At 37.5% G+C, this 15,231-nt stretch overlaps 1 protein-coding gene across 3 annotated transcripts; it reads left to right on the top strand.

Annotated features, from left to right (window-relative positions):
* The first annotated feature begins 4,924 nt into the window (after nucleotides 1-4,924).
* Nucleotides 4,925-15,108, top strand: desmb (desmin b). Of its 3 annotated transcripts, none has more exons than XM_067459282.1 (9): nucleotides 4,925-5,568; nucleotides 8,167-8,227; nucleotides 8,328-8,423; nucleotides 11,439-11,600; nucleotides 11,671-11,796; nucleotides 11,885-12,105; nucleotides 12,217-12,260; nucleotides 13,103-13,191; nucleotides 14,727-15,108. In XM_067459282.1, the coding sequence occupies exons 1-9, from the start codon at nucleotides 4,988-4,990 to the stop codon at nucleotides 14,766-14,768; spliced, it is 1,422 nt and encodes a 473-aa protein (XP_067315383.1). In that variant the 5' UTR covers nucleotides 4,925-4,987; the 3' UTR covers nucleotides 14,769-15,108. The 3 variants fall into 3 exon arrangements, with proteins under 3 accessions (XP_067315383.1, XP_067315384.1, XP_067315385.1); XM_067459283.1 differs by having other exon boundaries at nucleotides 13,103-13,198; XM_067459284.1 differs by having other exon boundaries at nucleotides 13,103-13,245.
* The last annotated feature ends 123 nt before the right edge of the window (nucleotides 15,109-15,231 follow it).

Genomic DNA, 15,231 nt, shown 5'->3' with positions numbered 1-15,231 from the left:
TACTGATGTGTCAGCTGATGAATGTTTAACTCTAAATGGAGGGACAGAACGCTCTCAGATTTCATAAAAAATATCTTGATTTGTGTCCGAAGATGAACAAAAGTTTGGACTGCGTTTAGCCAACATTTTCCAGACATTATAGGCACTACCCCAAAATTAAACTGGCTTGAACATCTTGAGATGATGGTCTTTGAAAAAGAAGAACTTAAAACAGCTTATTGTCCTAGACAATAATATACATTTATAATATAATATAATATAATATAATATAATATAATATAATATAATATAATATAATATAATATAATATAATATAATATAATATAATATAATATAATATAATATAATATAATATAATATAATATAATATAATACAATATAAATAGGGAAATCATGGCAAGAAAGAAAACATGGTAACTCAAAATAATCAATCAACATTAAAATAATTATAAATTCCAGAGATGAGTGCATCAACAAAAATAAAACTACACTTGTATTTGTATGTCTATGTTTTTGTGCTGTTGCCTGGTTGCAATACAATATTTAGAAACATGATCTTCCCTGCTTCCCATCATAAGAGCACACACACCCCTAATGCAGGAAGAGCTGATTAACAAAACTTCATCATAACTATTTTTCACAATTGTACAAATCACTAGGCTATATTGTTATTCTGTAACATTTATTTGAAAACTTCCATACATAGTGTGTGTGTGTGTGTGTGTGTGTGTGTGTGTGTGTGTGTGTGTGTGTGTGTGTGTGTGTGTGTGTGTGTGTGTGTGTGTGTGTGTGTGTGTGTGTGTGTGTGTGTGTGTGTGTGTGTGTGTGTGTAAGGGGGGGGGCATGTTTTTGTGAAATATGAGGACACAAATGTGTATAATGACATGGGTATGACATAGGTATTACAAGGAGAGGGTGAAATATGAGGACATTGGCCATGTCCCCACTTTTCAAAATGCTTATAAATCATACAGGATGAGTTTTTTAAGTAAAAATGCAGAATGTTTCCTGCGATGGGTAGGTTTAGGGGCAGGGGCAGTGTAAGGGGATAGAAAATATAGTTTGTACGGTATAAAAACCATTAAACCTATTGAATGTCCCCACATTTCACAAAAACTGAGTGTGTGTGTCCTATCCTGTTCTAAGAAACAAAGAAAATATTGTATTTAGTCCAGGAATTGCTAGATTTCAAGTTTATCTAAGTGATATTTGGCAGCAATGTCCCTGAACTTTTAGGATGTGACATTTTCGACCACAGCATATTTTATTCAGTCACAGAACAAAAGTGGAATGTCACAGCTTCTATGTGAATAATAACACGGTAACATCAGATAGTGAAAGGTCGCACTCTCTAATTAAAACAGTTTCAAAGAAAACAGGATCTTTTTATGTTACCAAGGATTTCAACGTGTACTGTGTACATTTGAGACAGCAGAGATTAGCTTGCGCTCTCAGTTTGTCCGTTTAGGACTACAGTATAAACATGACGGCACAAAATGGCGACTTCACGTAGGGGACCCGCGTGTATGTAGATGGAAATGGCTCATTCTAAGGTAATAAAACCATAAAGGTTCATTAGGCTAAGGTCTATCTATTCGGTCAACAGATCCTTATAAATACTACACACTGCACCTTTAAAGACACCTCTACTCTGAGTTTGTCACAATTTGATATATAAGCATTTATTTATTTTGCATTTATTGCTACTATTATTCTATGTCACCCTTATATTGGCACGCTCACCCCTAGATATGGTATTAGCACTTTTCATTGAGAAATCAAATTATGGTCAATCAACAATAATAAATAGCACCAGTCACTAGTCATTTTGGACTTACACTGACACCTAAGGGTTTGAATGTTGCATTACTCAATAGCAAATGTTTTAGGCCTATGCCATTATGTTCTATTCACATTTTTGTGTGTGCGCCAAACATTTTGAATGAGAAAAACATCACTGAATGCACCTTTAAATACAACACTTATTTTCATCATTTTATTAAATAAAAAATTCTCAGGATTTGGTGATGTCTTGCTGAGCTCATTTGTACACCTTATATAGAGCCAAAAGAGATATAAGAGGGTGTGAATAAACAGCAGGAGAGTGGAAAGAGTAGAAGAAAAGATCTGTTTATATTCTCTGTCACCTGTGGTCTCTCTCCTGCCAGTTGAAGGTTTCCAGAGAAGCTTTTGTATCGATGAAATTCCAGTCCTCTTACACTCTTTATAAATAGGTTTGACAAAAACTATGGAAAGCCTCCAGAGGCTTGTAACAATTTATATGCCTTATTTGATCACTCCCGTTTTGAAATTGCACATATAGGAAAGCGGGCATTGATCTCCACTTTTCAGCATATTCATATCACCCGCAGAAATAGTTGTCATTTACCTCTCATTAATATAGATGCAGGTCTCAAACAGGGGTTTTAATAGGGGGTCCACAACTCTTATGGGTCTGCCAGCATTTTTGATTTGAATATATTGTTTCTGAAATAATGAAAATGCGAGAAAAATGCATTTCTGACTAAGCAGAAGTCCAGCTAAATGTTTAATTGTCCCTCCCACTATAAATTTTACTAATGGATATTTTAATGGCTTTGCAATGTAGGCTATGCATAATTTGCATGCATTAATATGGTACTAGATGTGAATATGAGCAAGACATTAAACTGCCAAAAGTTTTGGGTCACCCCTGTTGCAATCACGTGTTCCAATCACTTCCATGGCCAAATGTATAAAAAATTAAGCACGCAGCTTGCAGACTGCTTCTGCAAATATTTGTGCAAGAATGGGTTGCTCTCAGGAGCTCAGTGAATTCAAGCATGGTCCCGTGGTTACCACCTGTCTAATAAGACCATTTTGTGAAATTTTTCACGACTAAATATTCTACATTTAACTGTTAGTGGTTTTATAACAAATCGGAAGCAATTGTGAACAACAACAACTCAGCCACAAAGTGGTAGACCACTTAAAATCACAGAGCGGGGTCAGCAAATGCTGAGGCTCACAGTGCGCAGAAGTCACCAACTTTTCAATAGCTTTTTCAAAAGTCAATAGCTACAGACCTCCAAACTTTATGTGGCCTTCAGATTAGCTCATGAACAGTGCATAGAGAACTTCATGGAACAGGTTTCCATGGCCGAGCAGCTGCATCCAAGCCTTACATCACTAAGTGCAATGCAAAGAGTCAGATACAGTGGTGTAAAGCACACCGCCATTGGACTCTAGAGCAGTGGAGATGTGTTATCTGGAGGGATGAATCATGCTTTTATATCTGGCAATCCGATGGACGAGTCTGGGTTTGGTGGTAGCCAGGAGAACAGTACTTGCCTGACTGCATTGTGCCAAGTGTAAAGTTTGGTGGAGGGGGGTTATGGTGATGGGTGGTTTTCCAGGGATTGGGTTTGGCCATTAAGTTCCGGTGAAAGGAACTCTTAATGCTTCAGCATACCAATACATTTTTGACAATTTCATGCTCCCAATTTTGTAGGAACAGTTTAGGGATGGCCCCATCCTGTTCCAATATGACTGCGCACCAGTGCACAAAGCAAGTCCCATAAAGACATGGATGAGTAAGTTTGGTATGGAGGAATTTGACTGTCCTGCACAGTCTGACCTCAACCAGATAGACACTTTGGGATGAATTAGAGTGGAGACGAACCAGGCCTTGTCGTCCAACATCAGTGCCTGACCACACAAATGCGCTTCTAAAATAGTCAAAAATTCCCATAAACACACTTATGGAATAAACCTTGTGGAAAGTCTTTCCAGAAGAGTTAAAGCTGCTATTACTGCAACGGGTGGTCCAACTCCATATTAAACCCAACATATTAAGAACTGAATATCATTGAAGTTCATGTGAATGTAAAGGCAGGCGTCCCAAAACTTTTGGCAATATAGTGTATCTTATAACTGTTCTCCTTCAGTAGTGACATGGTAAATGACATTATCCATTAATGACACATGCATTTACCAGTGTAGGAGGACAGGATCATCTCTTTTGCCGTACAGAGTCGTACATCCCCTGTTCTCCAGTTCATGCCTTTCCTTTTTAAGGCAGCTTAGATAAACCTTCTTCTCAATATGTGCTCATCTGTTTACCAGCTTTAGGTTCTACTTCTGCACCCAAGAATCTTAGAATGTGACATTTTCTCAAGCTGTTATCAGGGCATTTGCAAATGGCAAAGCAATGCAGTGACAACATTATGACAATTTATGGAATCCAAATGTGAATTTAATTTTAATTTTAGTTGTTGCCTTTTTTAATTTGTATTAGTTATTTATTTATTTATTTAATTTTTAATCGTTTTTATTCATTTTTATTTCCATTTCAGTTATTAGAACATCCAAAATAAGTTGCCTTGGAAACTAACCGAAATATAATAAATTGTATATATTTTGTTTAAATTTATATAAGTTTATTTATTTCAATTCATTAATTAATTTTTTTAATGGTTTTAGATTTAGTTTTAGTTTGCTAACTTTAATATCCCTGGCCCATATAATCAAAGTTAACAGGGTCCAAAAAACAAAACAAAACAAAACAAAAAAGATTTCTCAAAATATATTCTTTTGCATATTACACAGGATAGTAAGTCATACATGTTTGGAACATGGGGGTGAGTAAATGATTAAACATTTGTATTTTGGTTGAGTTATTCCTTTAATTATAAAAATCAATGGAAAAAGTGAAAAACATGCATGTGATGAGGTTTGGACTGTAGTCCACAACTGTGATGAGGGGCACAACTTGTGGCATGAGTTGGGACAGCAGGACAGTAAGTTAAAGAGATAGGTAGAGATAATTTGGGGGTAGGATGGGAGAGTGAGAGTGGGGCTGAAGGAGTTTAGGGTAGATGGGGAGGGTGGGAGGGAGGTGGCAGAAGCCTACAAATAGCCACAGATGATCATGCCATGCGCTCATTCTGTCTCTGTCCTCTCTAGAGGGTGTTTGTATTCATCTAGTCTGCCTGTTTTATGCTCCAACATGAGCCACTCTTATGCCTCCTCCTCAGCCTCTTCATACCGTCGAATGTTTGGTGGTCCAGGTTACCTGACTCCACCAATGTCCCGTTCTATGTTTGGCCGAGCCTCCACCGGGGGGTCCGGGAGCTCTAGGGTCAGCTCCAGAGTCTACGAGGTCTCCAAGTCCTCCAATTCTTCTCCTGGATTCTCCAATTATCGAGCCTCCTCCTACAGTATGCCCAATTTATCTGCGGGCTATAACCGGTCCTATGGCGGGATGGGTGAGACACTGGACTTCAGCCTGGCAGACGCGCTCAACCAGGAGTTTCTCCATACACGCACTAATGAGAAAGCTGAGCTTCAGCACCTAAACGACAGATTTGCCAGCTACATTGAGAAGGTCCGCATGCTGGAGCAGCAGAATCAGGGGCTGGTGGTTGAGGTGGAGCGTTTGAGGGGGCGGGAGCCCACACGCATCTCCGACCTGTATGAGGATGAGATGAGGGAGATGAGGAGAGAGATCGAAGTGGTGACCAATCACAGATCACGTGTGGAGGTGGAGCGGGACAACTTGGCAGATGACCTGCAGAAACTGAAAGTCAGGTATGATGCATGCTGCTTGAATACTCCACTGGAAAAAAAAACATATTAAACCTTCCTAAGTTGGTTTAACAGTCTTCCAGACAGTCTAGTCAGGTTGGTTTTGGATGGGTCTTGGACACTTCTCAGCTAGTCAGGCTGCGAGAAACCAGTTGGCTGCCCAGCTAACCTCCAGCTTCAAGATTCAAAAAGGGTGTTTTCGCAATGATGCCATAGAAGAACCATTTTGGGGTCCCTAAAGATTCTTTCTGAACAGCTCTTAAAAAAACATTTTGTGAAGAAGTGTGAAGAACATTTTAATAATCTAAAGAACCCGTTTCCACTATATGAAGAACATTTTGTGCATTTGAAAGGTTCTAGATAGTCATAACACTGTCATTAATTACTACCTCATGTCGTTCATCACACAAATGAAGATCTTTTTAATGAAATCTGAGACTTGGCACAAAAAATATAAATTACTATTTACAAAATATGAATCTCCATCGCACACTCAAGGGAGCACCACGACACATTGGAGATTAATATATTGCAAATCAAGCAGTAAATTATGTTTCTTTTTTTCTTTTTCTTTTTAGCAAACTCAGCACTTAATAAAATTAGGGTTAAACCTCTGGAGTCACGTATCTTTCTGGGGTTTGAAAATGGTAGTTGCGTAGGCTGTTAATGGAGGTACAGAAAGCTCTAATGGTGCATTCAAGTCATGTCATTAAGATTGCATTTACGAGTTGAATGCACCACAAAGTCGTAACTACCAGTGGGAAGTTCGCGATGTTCTTTAAGGCCCGCTCTGTATGAGTTGGGGGCGTGTCAGCGAGAAACATGGCAGAATCCATGGATGCAATGTCTGTAGTGGAATAACGGGTATTTAGCAGTGACACTGTCAGGCTTTGTCATTTACTACAAAGTAAGCTAGCATTGTAATATAACTATTAGCCGTATATAACGATACAGATTACAGCGGCTTCATGGATTAATTAAAAACGTAAAAGATTGAAAGTCACCTGATGTGCATTCCTTGTTTTTCATGTTCTAAGCAGTGTCACAAACCTTACTGTATTTTCGTGAAATTCATTAAAAGAAGGTACATAACCATCTTGCTCCGACCAAAGAGATTTGAACGCACATGATGTCCCATTTACGACTTCTCACCTCGTAAATAATGCTGCTTTCACGTATATCATGAAGTTTCGTAATTCCCACTTCCAAAGTTGTAATTATGAGCTCATTCAATTGAAGTGACTGACTTCAAAGGCCGTTCATGTGCAATTTTTAACTAAGAAAACTTGAGAAAGATTACGATAAGATCTTCATTTGTGTTCTGAAGATGAAAAAAAGTCTTGCAGGTTTGGAATGACATGAAAGAATTTTCATTTTTGGGTGAGCTAACCCTTCAAGATTCTTAATGGAACCACAGATGACGACAGGACCATCTTAACCAGGCTGGCAAACCAGCTTGGGTTGGTTTAAGCTTTTTAAAAAATGGAATATAAATCATAGTTTCTGTTTGAAAGAATAAAGTTGAAACACCTTTTAAAACACATCCAAAAATATTATGCAAATGTTATGCATGTATTCTTTGTGGCAGTGGAGCTGTCAATCCATACTTGAGTTTCATATTTAGAAACACAGTGCTTTACATATCAAGAGTTTTTTAGAGCCAACGGGGAAACAAACATGATCTTTCCCTGTCACTAACATCTCATAAACAACAAGAAGACAAAAACACATTCTCATAGCAATTCATAACCATTTTACTTTTTGCTGAAATGGTGGCTAATTTGTATGAATATGTATGATCTCCTTCAAAAAAAATTGTATGATCTGCTTAAGCCCCACTGATGGTTATGCACTGTAAAAAAAAATTATGTCTCCAATTGAAAATGTTCTAGTGACTGATCACATCTAAATTTTTCAGTTGGTCAAATTTAATTTCTGTGAATTGATGCAATTGATCATAAGAATGCATTTTATCTCCTGAAATACCTCTACTAAGCTGAGAAGGACTTTTCTTTTACTTTTAAAGGGATTTTAAAGGACTTTTCTCACCTAAAATGTTTTTTTGTTGTTGTTTCAGAATATGTAATATGTTGGATGGGTTAATGTCTTCTCAAAATACAGGCAAATAAAAGCAGTTTGAAAGGAAATTATTATTTATATAATGGGTTTAATGAGTCAGGCTAAGAGACCACAGGGCACAAGTGTTTCAGGGTCACTGGATTGTTCTTTATGTAATGCTGAAAATAGTTTCAAATTGCCTCTCTCTGCAGTGACCAACAAATAATTCTAGACTTCACCCGGTCTACCAGCATTATGTGCTAAATAAAATGCTATATCAGACCTTGAGAGGTTATTAAAGGCTTAAGGAAATTGTCTTTATAAAGGAAGCTATTGTCCTCTCAAACACATTGTTTACAAAAGCCTAGTTCGACTTCCTATTCAGGAGTTAGTCAGCCTAAAAGTGCTGGCCCCACTCCACCTTCCAGTGCGAAGAGCATTTGTGTGCGGTTGTTGTGCACCTTCAGTCTATAAAAGGAAAGGAAAGAGGCTGGTTGTAATAAACATGACATATAACTCCCTTCTCCCTCTTCTTCTCACCAGGCTTCAGGAGGAGATTGCACTGAGGGAGGAGGCAGAGAATAATCTGTCTGCTTTCAGAGCAGTAAGTTCTCTAAACACCCCCTCCCCGTCCCCCATATTGGCTTTATTAATGGACATTAAAATGTGGCATAGATTTATTTTGGTATCACATTCACTCTTAGGACGTGGATGCTGCCACTTTGGCCCGCCTTGATCTGGAAAGACGTATAGAGACTCTACAGGAAGAGATCGCCTTCCTCAAGAAAATCCATGAGGAGGTTAGCACATTTCGACTTTTTATTTATTTTGTCTGTGCCATTTTGACTAGGTGGTGCACACACAAACCACACAAACTAATAATATTGTAGCTTTTCTAGTAACAAACCTTTTTAGCCTACAACAAGTACTGTGACGTACAATGTTGTTGTTCGTCACACAAACACAGCCTCCAGGTCAAGTCAGCTAGAATGAACAGATTTTGTGTCCTTTGTTAGTGTTAATTAAAAAAATAAAATAATAATAATTACAATTCTAATATAAATGTTTTTTCAAAACCAAGCTTTTAATTTGTCTAAAAAAAACAGCAGGGAGATCTTAAATTCGCAATGAAATGGAAGTAGAGCTCTTTTTTTCAGTAATGTGACGTACATCTGAGTAAAACAGATTATTGACCCAAAAAAATAAAAAATAAATAAAAAATGCAGGGTGTGACTTGGTTCCATACATTGATTGTTAAAGGTACCCTAGAATAAAAACATTGAATTACCCTTGCCATAGGGAAATAATAAGAGTTCAGTACACGGACATCACATACTGTGAGTCTCAAACATCATTGCCTCCTACTTCTTATGTAAATCTTGTGCACGAAAAACACGAGGAAAAATAAGTGATTCGCAAAATAACGGCAACTGTGATGCAATTGCTGGGATCATTAATATGTACGGCCCTCAATATTTGCATCTGTCCGAACATGTTCATTGTCAGGCGGAACCGACGGAGCCGAATCATCGAGACTGCAGGTAAACAAACGACACTCAAGAATAGCAAAAACGGCAGCTCAAGTACACATATCATGTTCCAGGCTGTGCAGAGGACGTGAGGACTTTTAATACCCTTCCCACAGATAAAAAATGTCAAGAGTCTTGGTTGATGTTTATTATAATCGGATACCGCAAAAATTTTATTCAAAATCGTTCGTTTGCTCGGCCCATTTCAAGCTTCGCTCATCGTCTTAAACTGAAGAAAGTGGCAATTACAATATTCCTGCAAGCAGTAAGTAGTGGTTTATCCACTTAGTGACTGTTTAAACAATTTCGGATTAAATTTAAAGTTTCTTAGAGAGACAGCATTGGCTAGATAACGCAAGATGCTAGTACAGTAACAATAGGAAACTCCAAGTACCATGTATAGCCAAAACACTGGATAGTATACTGGTTTTGGTTTTGTCAGGGGGAAAGAAGAGCGTTCGTGCTTGCGGTTGCCAGATTTCAGACATTGAATCCCCCTTTTCTGTGAAAAGAACACGTACAGGTCAATCTCAAAAAATTATCATATTGTGATAAAGTTCATTATTTTCCATAATGTAATGATAAAAATTAAACGTTCATATATTTTAATTCATTGCACTTCAAATGAAATATTTCAGGTCTTTTATTGTTCAAATACTGATGATTTTGGCATAGAGCTCATGAAAACCCAAAATTCCTAATGAGCTATTAACCTAATCATCTGAATCAACTAATTAACTCTAAACACCTGCAAAAGATTCCTGAGGCTTTAAAAAACTCCCAGCCTGGTTCATTACTCAAAACCGCAATCATGTGTAAGACTGCCGACCTGACTGCTGTCCAGAAGGCCATCATTGACACCCTCAAGCGAGAGGATAAGACACAGAAAGAAATTTCTGAACGAATAGACTGTTCCCAGAGTGCTGTATCAAGGCACCTCAGTGGGAAGTCTGTGGGAAGGAAAAAGTGTGGCAAAAAACGCTGCACAACAAGAAGAGGTGACCGGACCCTGAGGAAGATTGTGGAGAAGGACCGATTCCAGACCTTGGGGGACCTGCGGAAGCAGTGGACTGAGTCTGGAGTAGAAACATCCAGAGCCACCGTGAACAGGCGTGTGCAGGAAATGGGCTACAGGTGCCGCATTCCCCAGGTCAAGCCACTTTTGGGCTACAGAGAAGCAGCACTGGACTGTTGCTCAGTGGTCCAAAGTACTTTTTTTGTAAGAATTTTTTTTTTTGCATGTCATTCGGAAATCAAGGTGCCAGAGTCTGGAGGAAGACTGGGGAGAAGGAAATGCCAAAATGCCTGAAGTCCAGTGTCAAGTACCCACAGTCAGTGATGGTCTGGGGTGCCATGTCAGCTGCTGGTGTTGGTCCACTGTGTTTGATCAAAGGCAGGGTCAATGCAGCTAGCTATCAGGATATTTTGGAGCACTTCATGCTTCCATCTGCTGAAAAGCTTTATGGAGATGAAGATTTCGTTTTTCAGCACGACCTGGCACCTGCTCACAGTGCCAAAACCACTGGTAAATGGTTTACTGACCATGGTATTACTGTGCTCAATTGGCCTGTCAACTCTCCTGACCTGAACCCCATAGAGAATCTGTGGGATATTGTGAAGAGAAAGTTGAGAGACGCAAGACCCAACACTCTGGATGAGCTTAAGGTCGCTATCGAAGCATCCTGGGCCTCCATAACACCTCAGCAGTGCCACAGGCTGATAAGACCCGACCAAGTACTGATTGCATAACTGAACATATTTATTTGAAGGTTGAGTTTTTTTGTATTAAAAACACTTTCCTTTTATTGGTCGGATAAAATATGCTAACTTTTTTAGATTTAAAAAAATGCTCTGGGACTAAAATATTAAATATCTTAAACTGTGTTCTAAAGATGAACAGAGGTCTTACGGGTGTGGAACGACATTAGGGTGGGTCATTAATGACATCAATTTCACTTTTGGGTGAACTACCCTTGAAACCGTGAAACTTTTTTTTCAGAAAAGTAGCTTCACTGTAGTTAAGTGAAGTAGCATAAAGCTTTAAAAGGTGTTTCAAAGTAGCTTCCCCAACACTGAGCAGAGTGAATCTCAAATCTCTATTAGAGCTTCATCTGTTCCTAAAGATTACACAGCTACTTCAAAACACTGCATGACAGGCCTCTGTTTCAGGGCCAGCTGTGTGTGGATGTTTGAGATTAGTCCTGCCAGTAGTCATATTATCAACAATGCTTTATTAGAACAAGCACAAACACATAAACACAAGCCTTTTCTTCCTCTGTGTGTTAGGAAATCCGCGAGTTGCAGGCCCAGATGCAAGAGACCCAAGTCCAGATCCAGATGGACATGTCCAAACCAGACCTGACGGCTGCCCTGAGGGACATCCGTGCTCAGTATGAGGGCATCGCTGCAAAGAATATCGCAGAGGCCGAGGACTGGTACAAGTCAAAGGTGATGCAGAACAAGTGAGAAGTAAAAGGAGAACCTGCTGATCTTTGACCTCTGTTCTTTTAACCATCAGGTGTCAGACCTTAACCAGGCGGTGAGCAAGAACAATGAGGCTCTCAAACAATCCAAGCTGGAATCCATGGAGTTCAGACACCAGATCCAGTCCTACACCTGTGAGATCGATTCCCTCAAGGGCACTGTGCGTTTATCTGCTCTATCTGAAGTGGATTTTTCTCTTTCTTGTCTTTCTTCGTGTGTCGTTCATCTCTTTTTCTCTCACTCTGTAGAACGAGTCTCTAATGAGGCAGATGAGAGATATGGAGGATCGCCACGGTCGTGAGGCCGGCGCTTTCCAGGACACCATCGCCAGGCTGGAGGCGGAGATTGCTAACATGAAGGACGAGATGGCGCGTCACCTGCGAGAATATCAGGACCTTCTCAACATTAAAATGGCCCTGGATGTAGAGATTGCCACCTATAGGAAGCTTTTGGAAGGAGAGGAGAGCAGGTACAAAGGACAGGAAATGAGACACATATATTTTTAACATACTCTATCCTTTCTGCTTATTCTGATGGCTTTTTCTTACTTTTTTATCTTCCTTTCTCTCCCACATAAAAGGATTGTGATGCCCATGCAAGCGTATTCCACTATAAGTTTTAGAGGTAAGATGAAAACCTTGTTATACTTTTAACTAGATGTTTCCTCAGAGGCCACAGGGAGGCGTTGTAACTGACTGAATGCAATTTGTGATGCCTTGTGTATGATTTTAGTTAGTACAATAATTAGGCTAAACATTTTAGTATAATTGTGACCCTGGACCACAAAACCAGTAATAAGTCACACGAGTATATTTGTGGCAATTGCCAACAATACATTGTATGGGTCAAAATTATACATTTTTCTTTTATGCCCCTTCAGATTGCAGATTTTCCAGAGTTCTATCTGGGCCAAATATTGTCCTATCCTAACAAACCATACATCAATGGAAAGCTTATTTATTCAGCTTTCATATGATGTATACATTAAAAAATATATAGGTTTGTGGTCCAGGGTCCCAATTGTTAGCATAATTTTATGTTCATAAAGTTGTAAAATTATTTGGTGTCAGAAAGATTTTTTTTTAAAGAAAAAAATAAACTTTGTTCTGCTGAACACAAAAGAAGATATTTGGAAGAATGTTTGTAACCAAGCAGATCTCGGCAGGGGACATTCTTCCAAATATCTTCCTTTGTGTGCAGCAGAACAAATACATCTATACAGGTTTGACAGGAAAGGAACAATGATGACAGAATTTTCATTTTTGGATGAATTATACGTTTATCTAATGTTACCTTATTGTAAGGACCTTATTGTAAAGTGATACTGGAATGTTTCCTGCGCAGCAAATCAGCTTAGAAATCAATGCAGCATCGTTGAGCAAAAGATACTTGTTTAAAAAAACATCTCATTATCCCCAAACATTTGAATGGTAGTGTATATGTTTTCATTAATATAATTTCAACAGAGACGAGTCCAGAGCACCAACAGAGAACATCTGAAATGCACTCAAAGAAAAGTGTCCTGATCAAGACCATTGAGACGCGTGATGGAGAGGTGTGATGTATGCGGGCACACATTCAAACATTTCACTTCACCACTGTTCACCAGGTCATTTCAGTGTTTATCCTCGTTCTTTTTTCTATGGCAAGCCGTTTTGACTCATATTTATGCAGGATATGAATTTGTGATAACTAGTGAACATTTAATTATTGATATAACAAATTAGATTTATACTATAATGGCCATTTTTGATATCAGGAATTACATTTCCAGTAATACAAATTTTTAATTCTTGATAAAACTGACAATCGCTTGCAGACTTTCCACTAGTATAAAATATAATTCTTGACATCAGTAATTGTATTTTCACTAGTGAAATGTCACCATAGGCTGCCATTCAAATTCATTTGTTGATATCAAGAATTGATTTCTTACTACTTGAAATTCCAATTTCACATATCAGAAATTATCACTAGTAAAACCTTTTTTTATACCAATAATTGTGGTTACTAGTTTAAATGTCTATTCTTGAATAGTCTTTGAAATCTTCAACAATTACATTTCTACTAGTAAAAATTAAGATAGATATTCATTTTTTATATCAATAATTTGGTTGTCACTAGTGCAACGTTAATTTCTGATATCATGAATGTGATTGTTACTAGTAAAGCCATTTTAGACATCTGAAATTATACTGATATCAGAAATACATTTTCAGATATTAGCAATTACAAATTTAACATTGAAATACATTTCAAGAACGGACGTTTCAACTAGTGACAATCAAATTATTGATAGAAATTTCTTAAATTAAGAAAAAAAGTAAGATTTGTATTTCTGATATGTGAAATTGGAATTGCAACTACACTGTAAAAAAATGATGTTCATTAAGTTATGAAAACATGTTTTTACAATGTTTTAACTCATCAAACTAAGTTAAGAAATGTTAAACTTTTTTTAAATTAGTTATACAAGATGTAACTCATTTTTTAAAAGTCAGTTTAACATAATTTAAGTTGAAATAACTTAAACATCCAAGTCGATTGTACTGCAAAAGTTCAAAAAGTTTTTTTTTTTTTTTTACAATGTAGTAATAAATCAATTCTTGATATCAACAATTGAATTTGGATGGCAGCCTATGGTGACATGAGACATTACAGGAGAATTTATATATATATATATATATATATATATATATATATATATATATATATATATATATATATATATATATAGATAGATAGATAGATAGATAGATAGATAGATAGATAGATAGATAGATAGATAGATAGATAGATAGATAGATAGATAGATAGATAGATAGATAGATAGATAGATAGATAGTGGAAATTGAATAGTTGATATCAAGAGTTCATGTGAATGATTAAAAGTCAAAATGGCTTGCCATAATCTTCCTCAGAACATACTATGCAAAATCAGAACATACTGTATTAAAGGTTCACCCCTGGGGCAATAAAATAGTTTTGTGGTCAAAATACATGTGGCAAAAATATTTACAAATTGCCTGGTGACAGGAATAGATGATGCAGTCTGTTTTTGAATTTAAATTAGTCTACTGCCCCCTACAGGTGGTGAGTGAATCTACACAGCACCAGCACGACATCATGTAAACCTCGGACGAGGAGCCACAACTAAAGAATCAAACAAAGATGAAAATAAAACCTTTAGGACAGTTAATCATATTCTGTATTTTTTTTTCTCTCTCCACACATCCTAAAAGTGACGAGCACATCTGCATGAGTTGGAGAAGAGAGATCACTTTTCCTTTCAAATCTGCATTTTCATTTAAGTTCAGTATATGTAATGATGTATGGTAGATTAAACTAAGTTTCAAATAAAGTAAAAAGAATGATGGAAATATTAAAGGAAGGCTGAGTGCCGTAGAGGTGGACGAGAGGGGAGAGAGGTGGAAAACAGACTAAGCTAAGAAATGTAGGATGAACCAAGCATAAAAAAATAAACTATAGATACTTAACCAAAACATTATATTATGTATTCTCTCTGGATTTGTGTGTGTGTCTGTTCACCAATACACAGGCCGAAATAGACAGATAAATAAGAGCACAAGAGACA

The sequence above is a fragment of the Pseudorasbora parva genome, chromosome 12, assembly GCF_024679245.1.
Source record: "Pseudorasbora parva isolate DD20220531a chromosome 12, ASM2467924v1, whole genome shotgun sequence".
In the NCBI taxonomy this organism is placed as follows: domain Eukaryota; kingdom Metazoa; phylum Chordata; class Actinopteri; order Cypriniformes; family Gobionidae; genus Pseudorasbora; species Pseudorasbora parva.
This window is presented reverse-complemented; position numbering and strand designations above follow the sequence as displayed.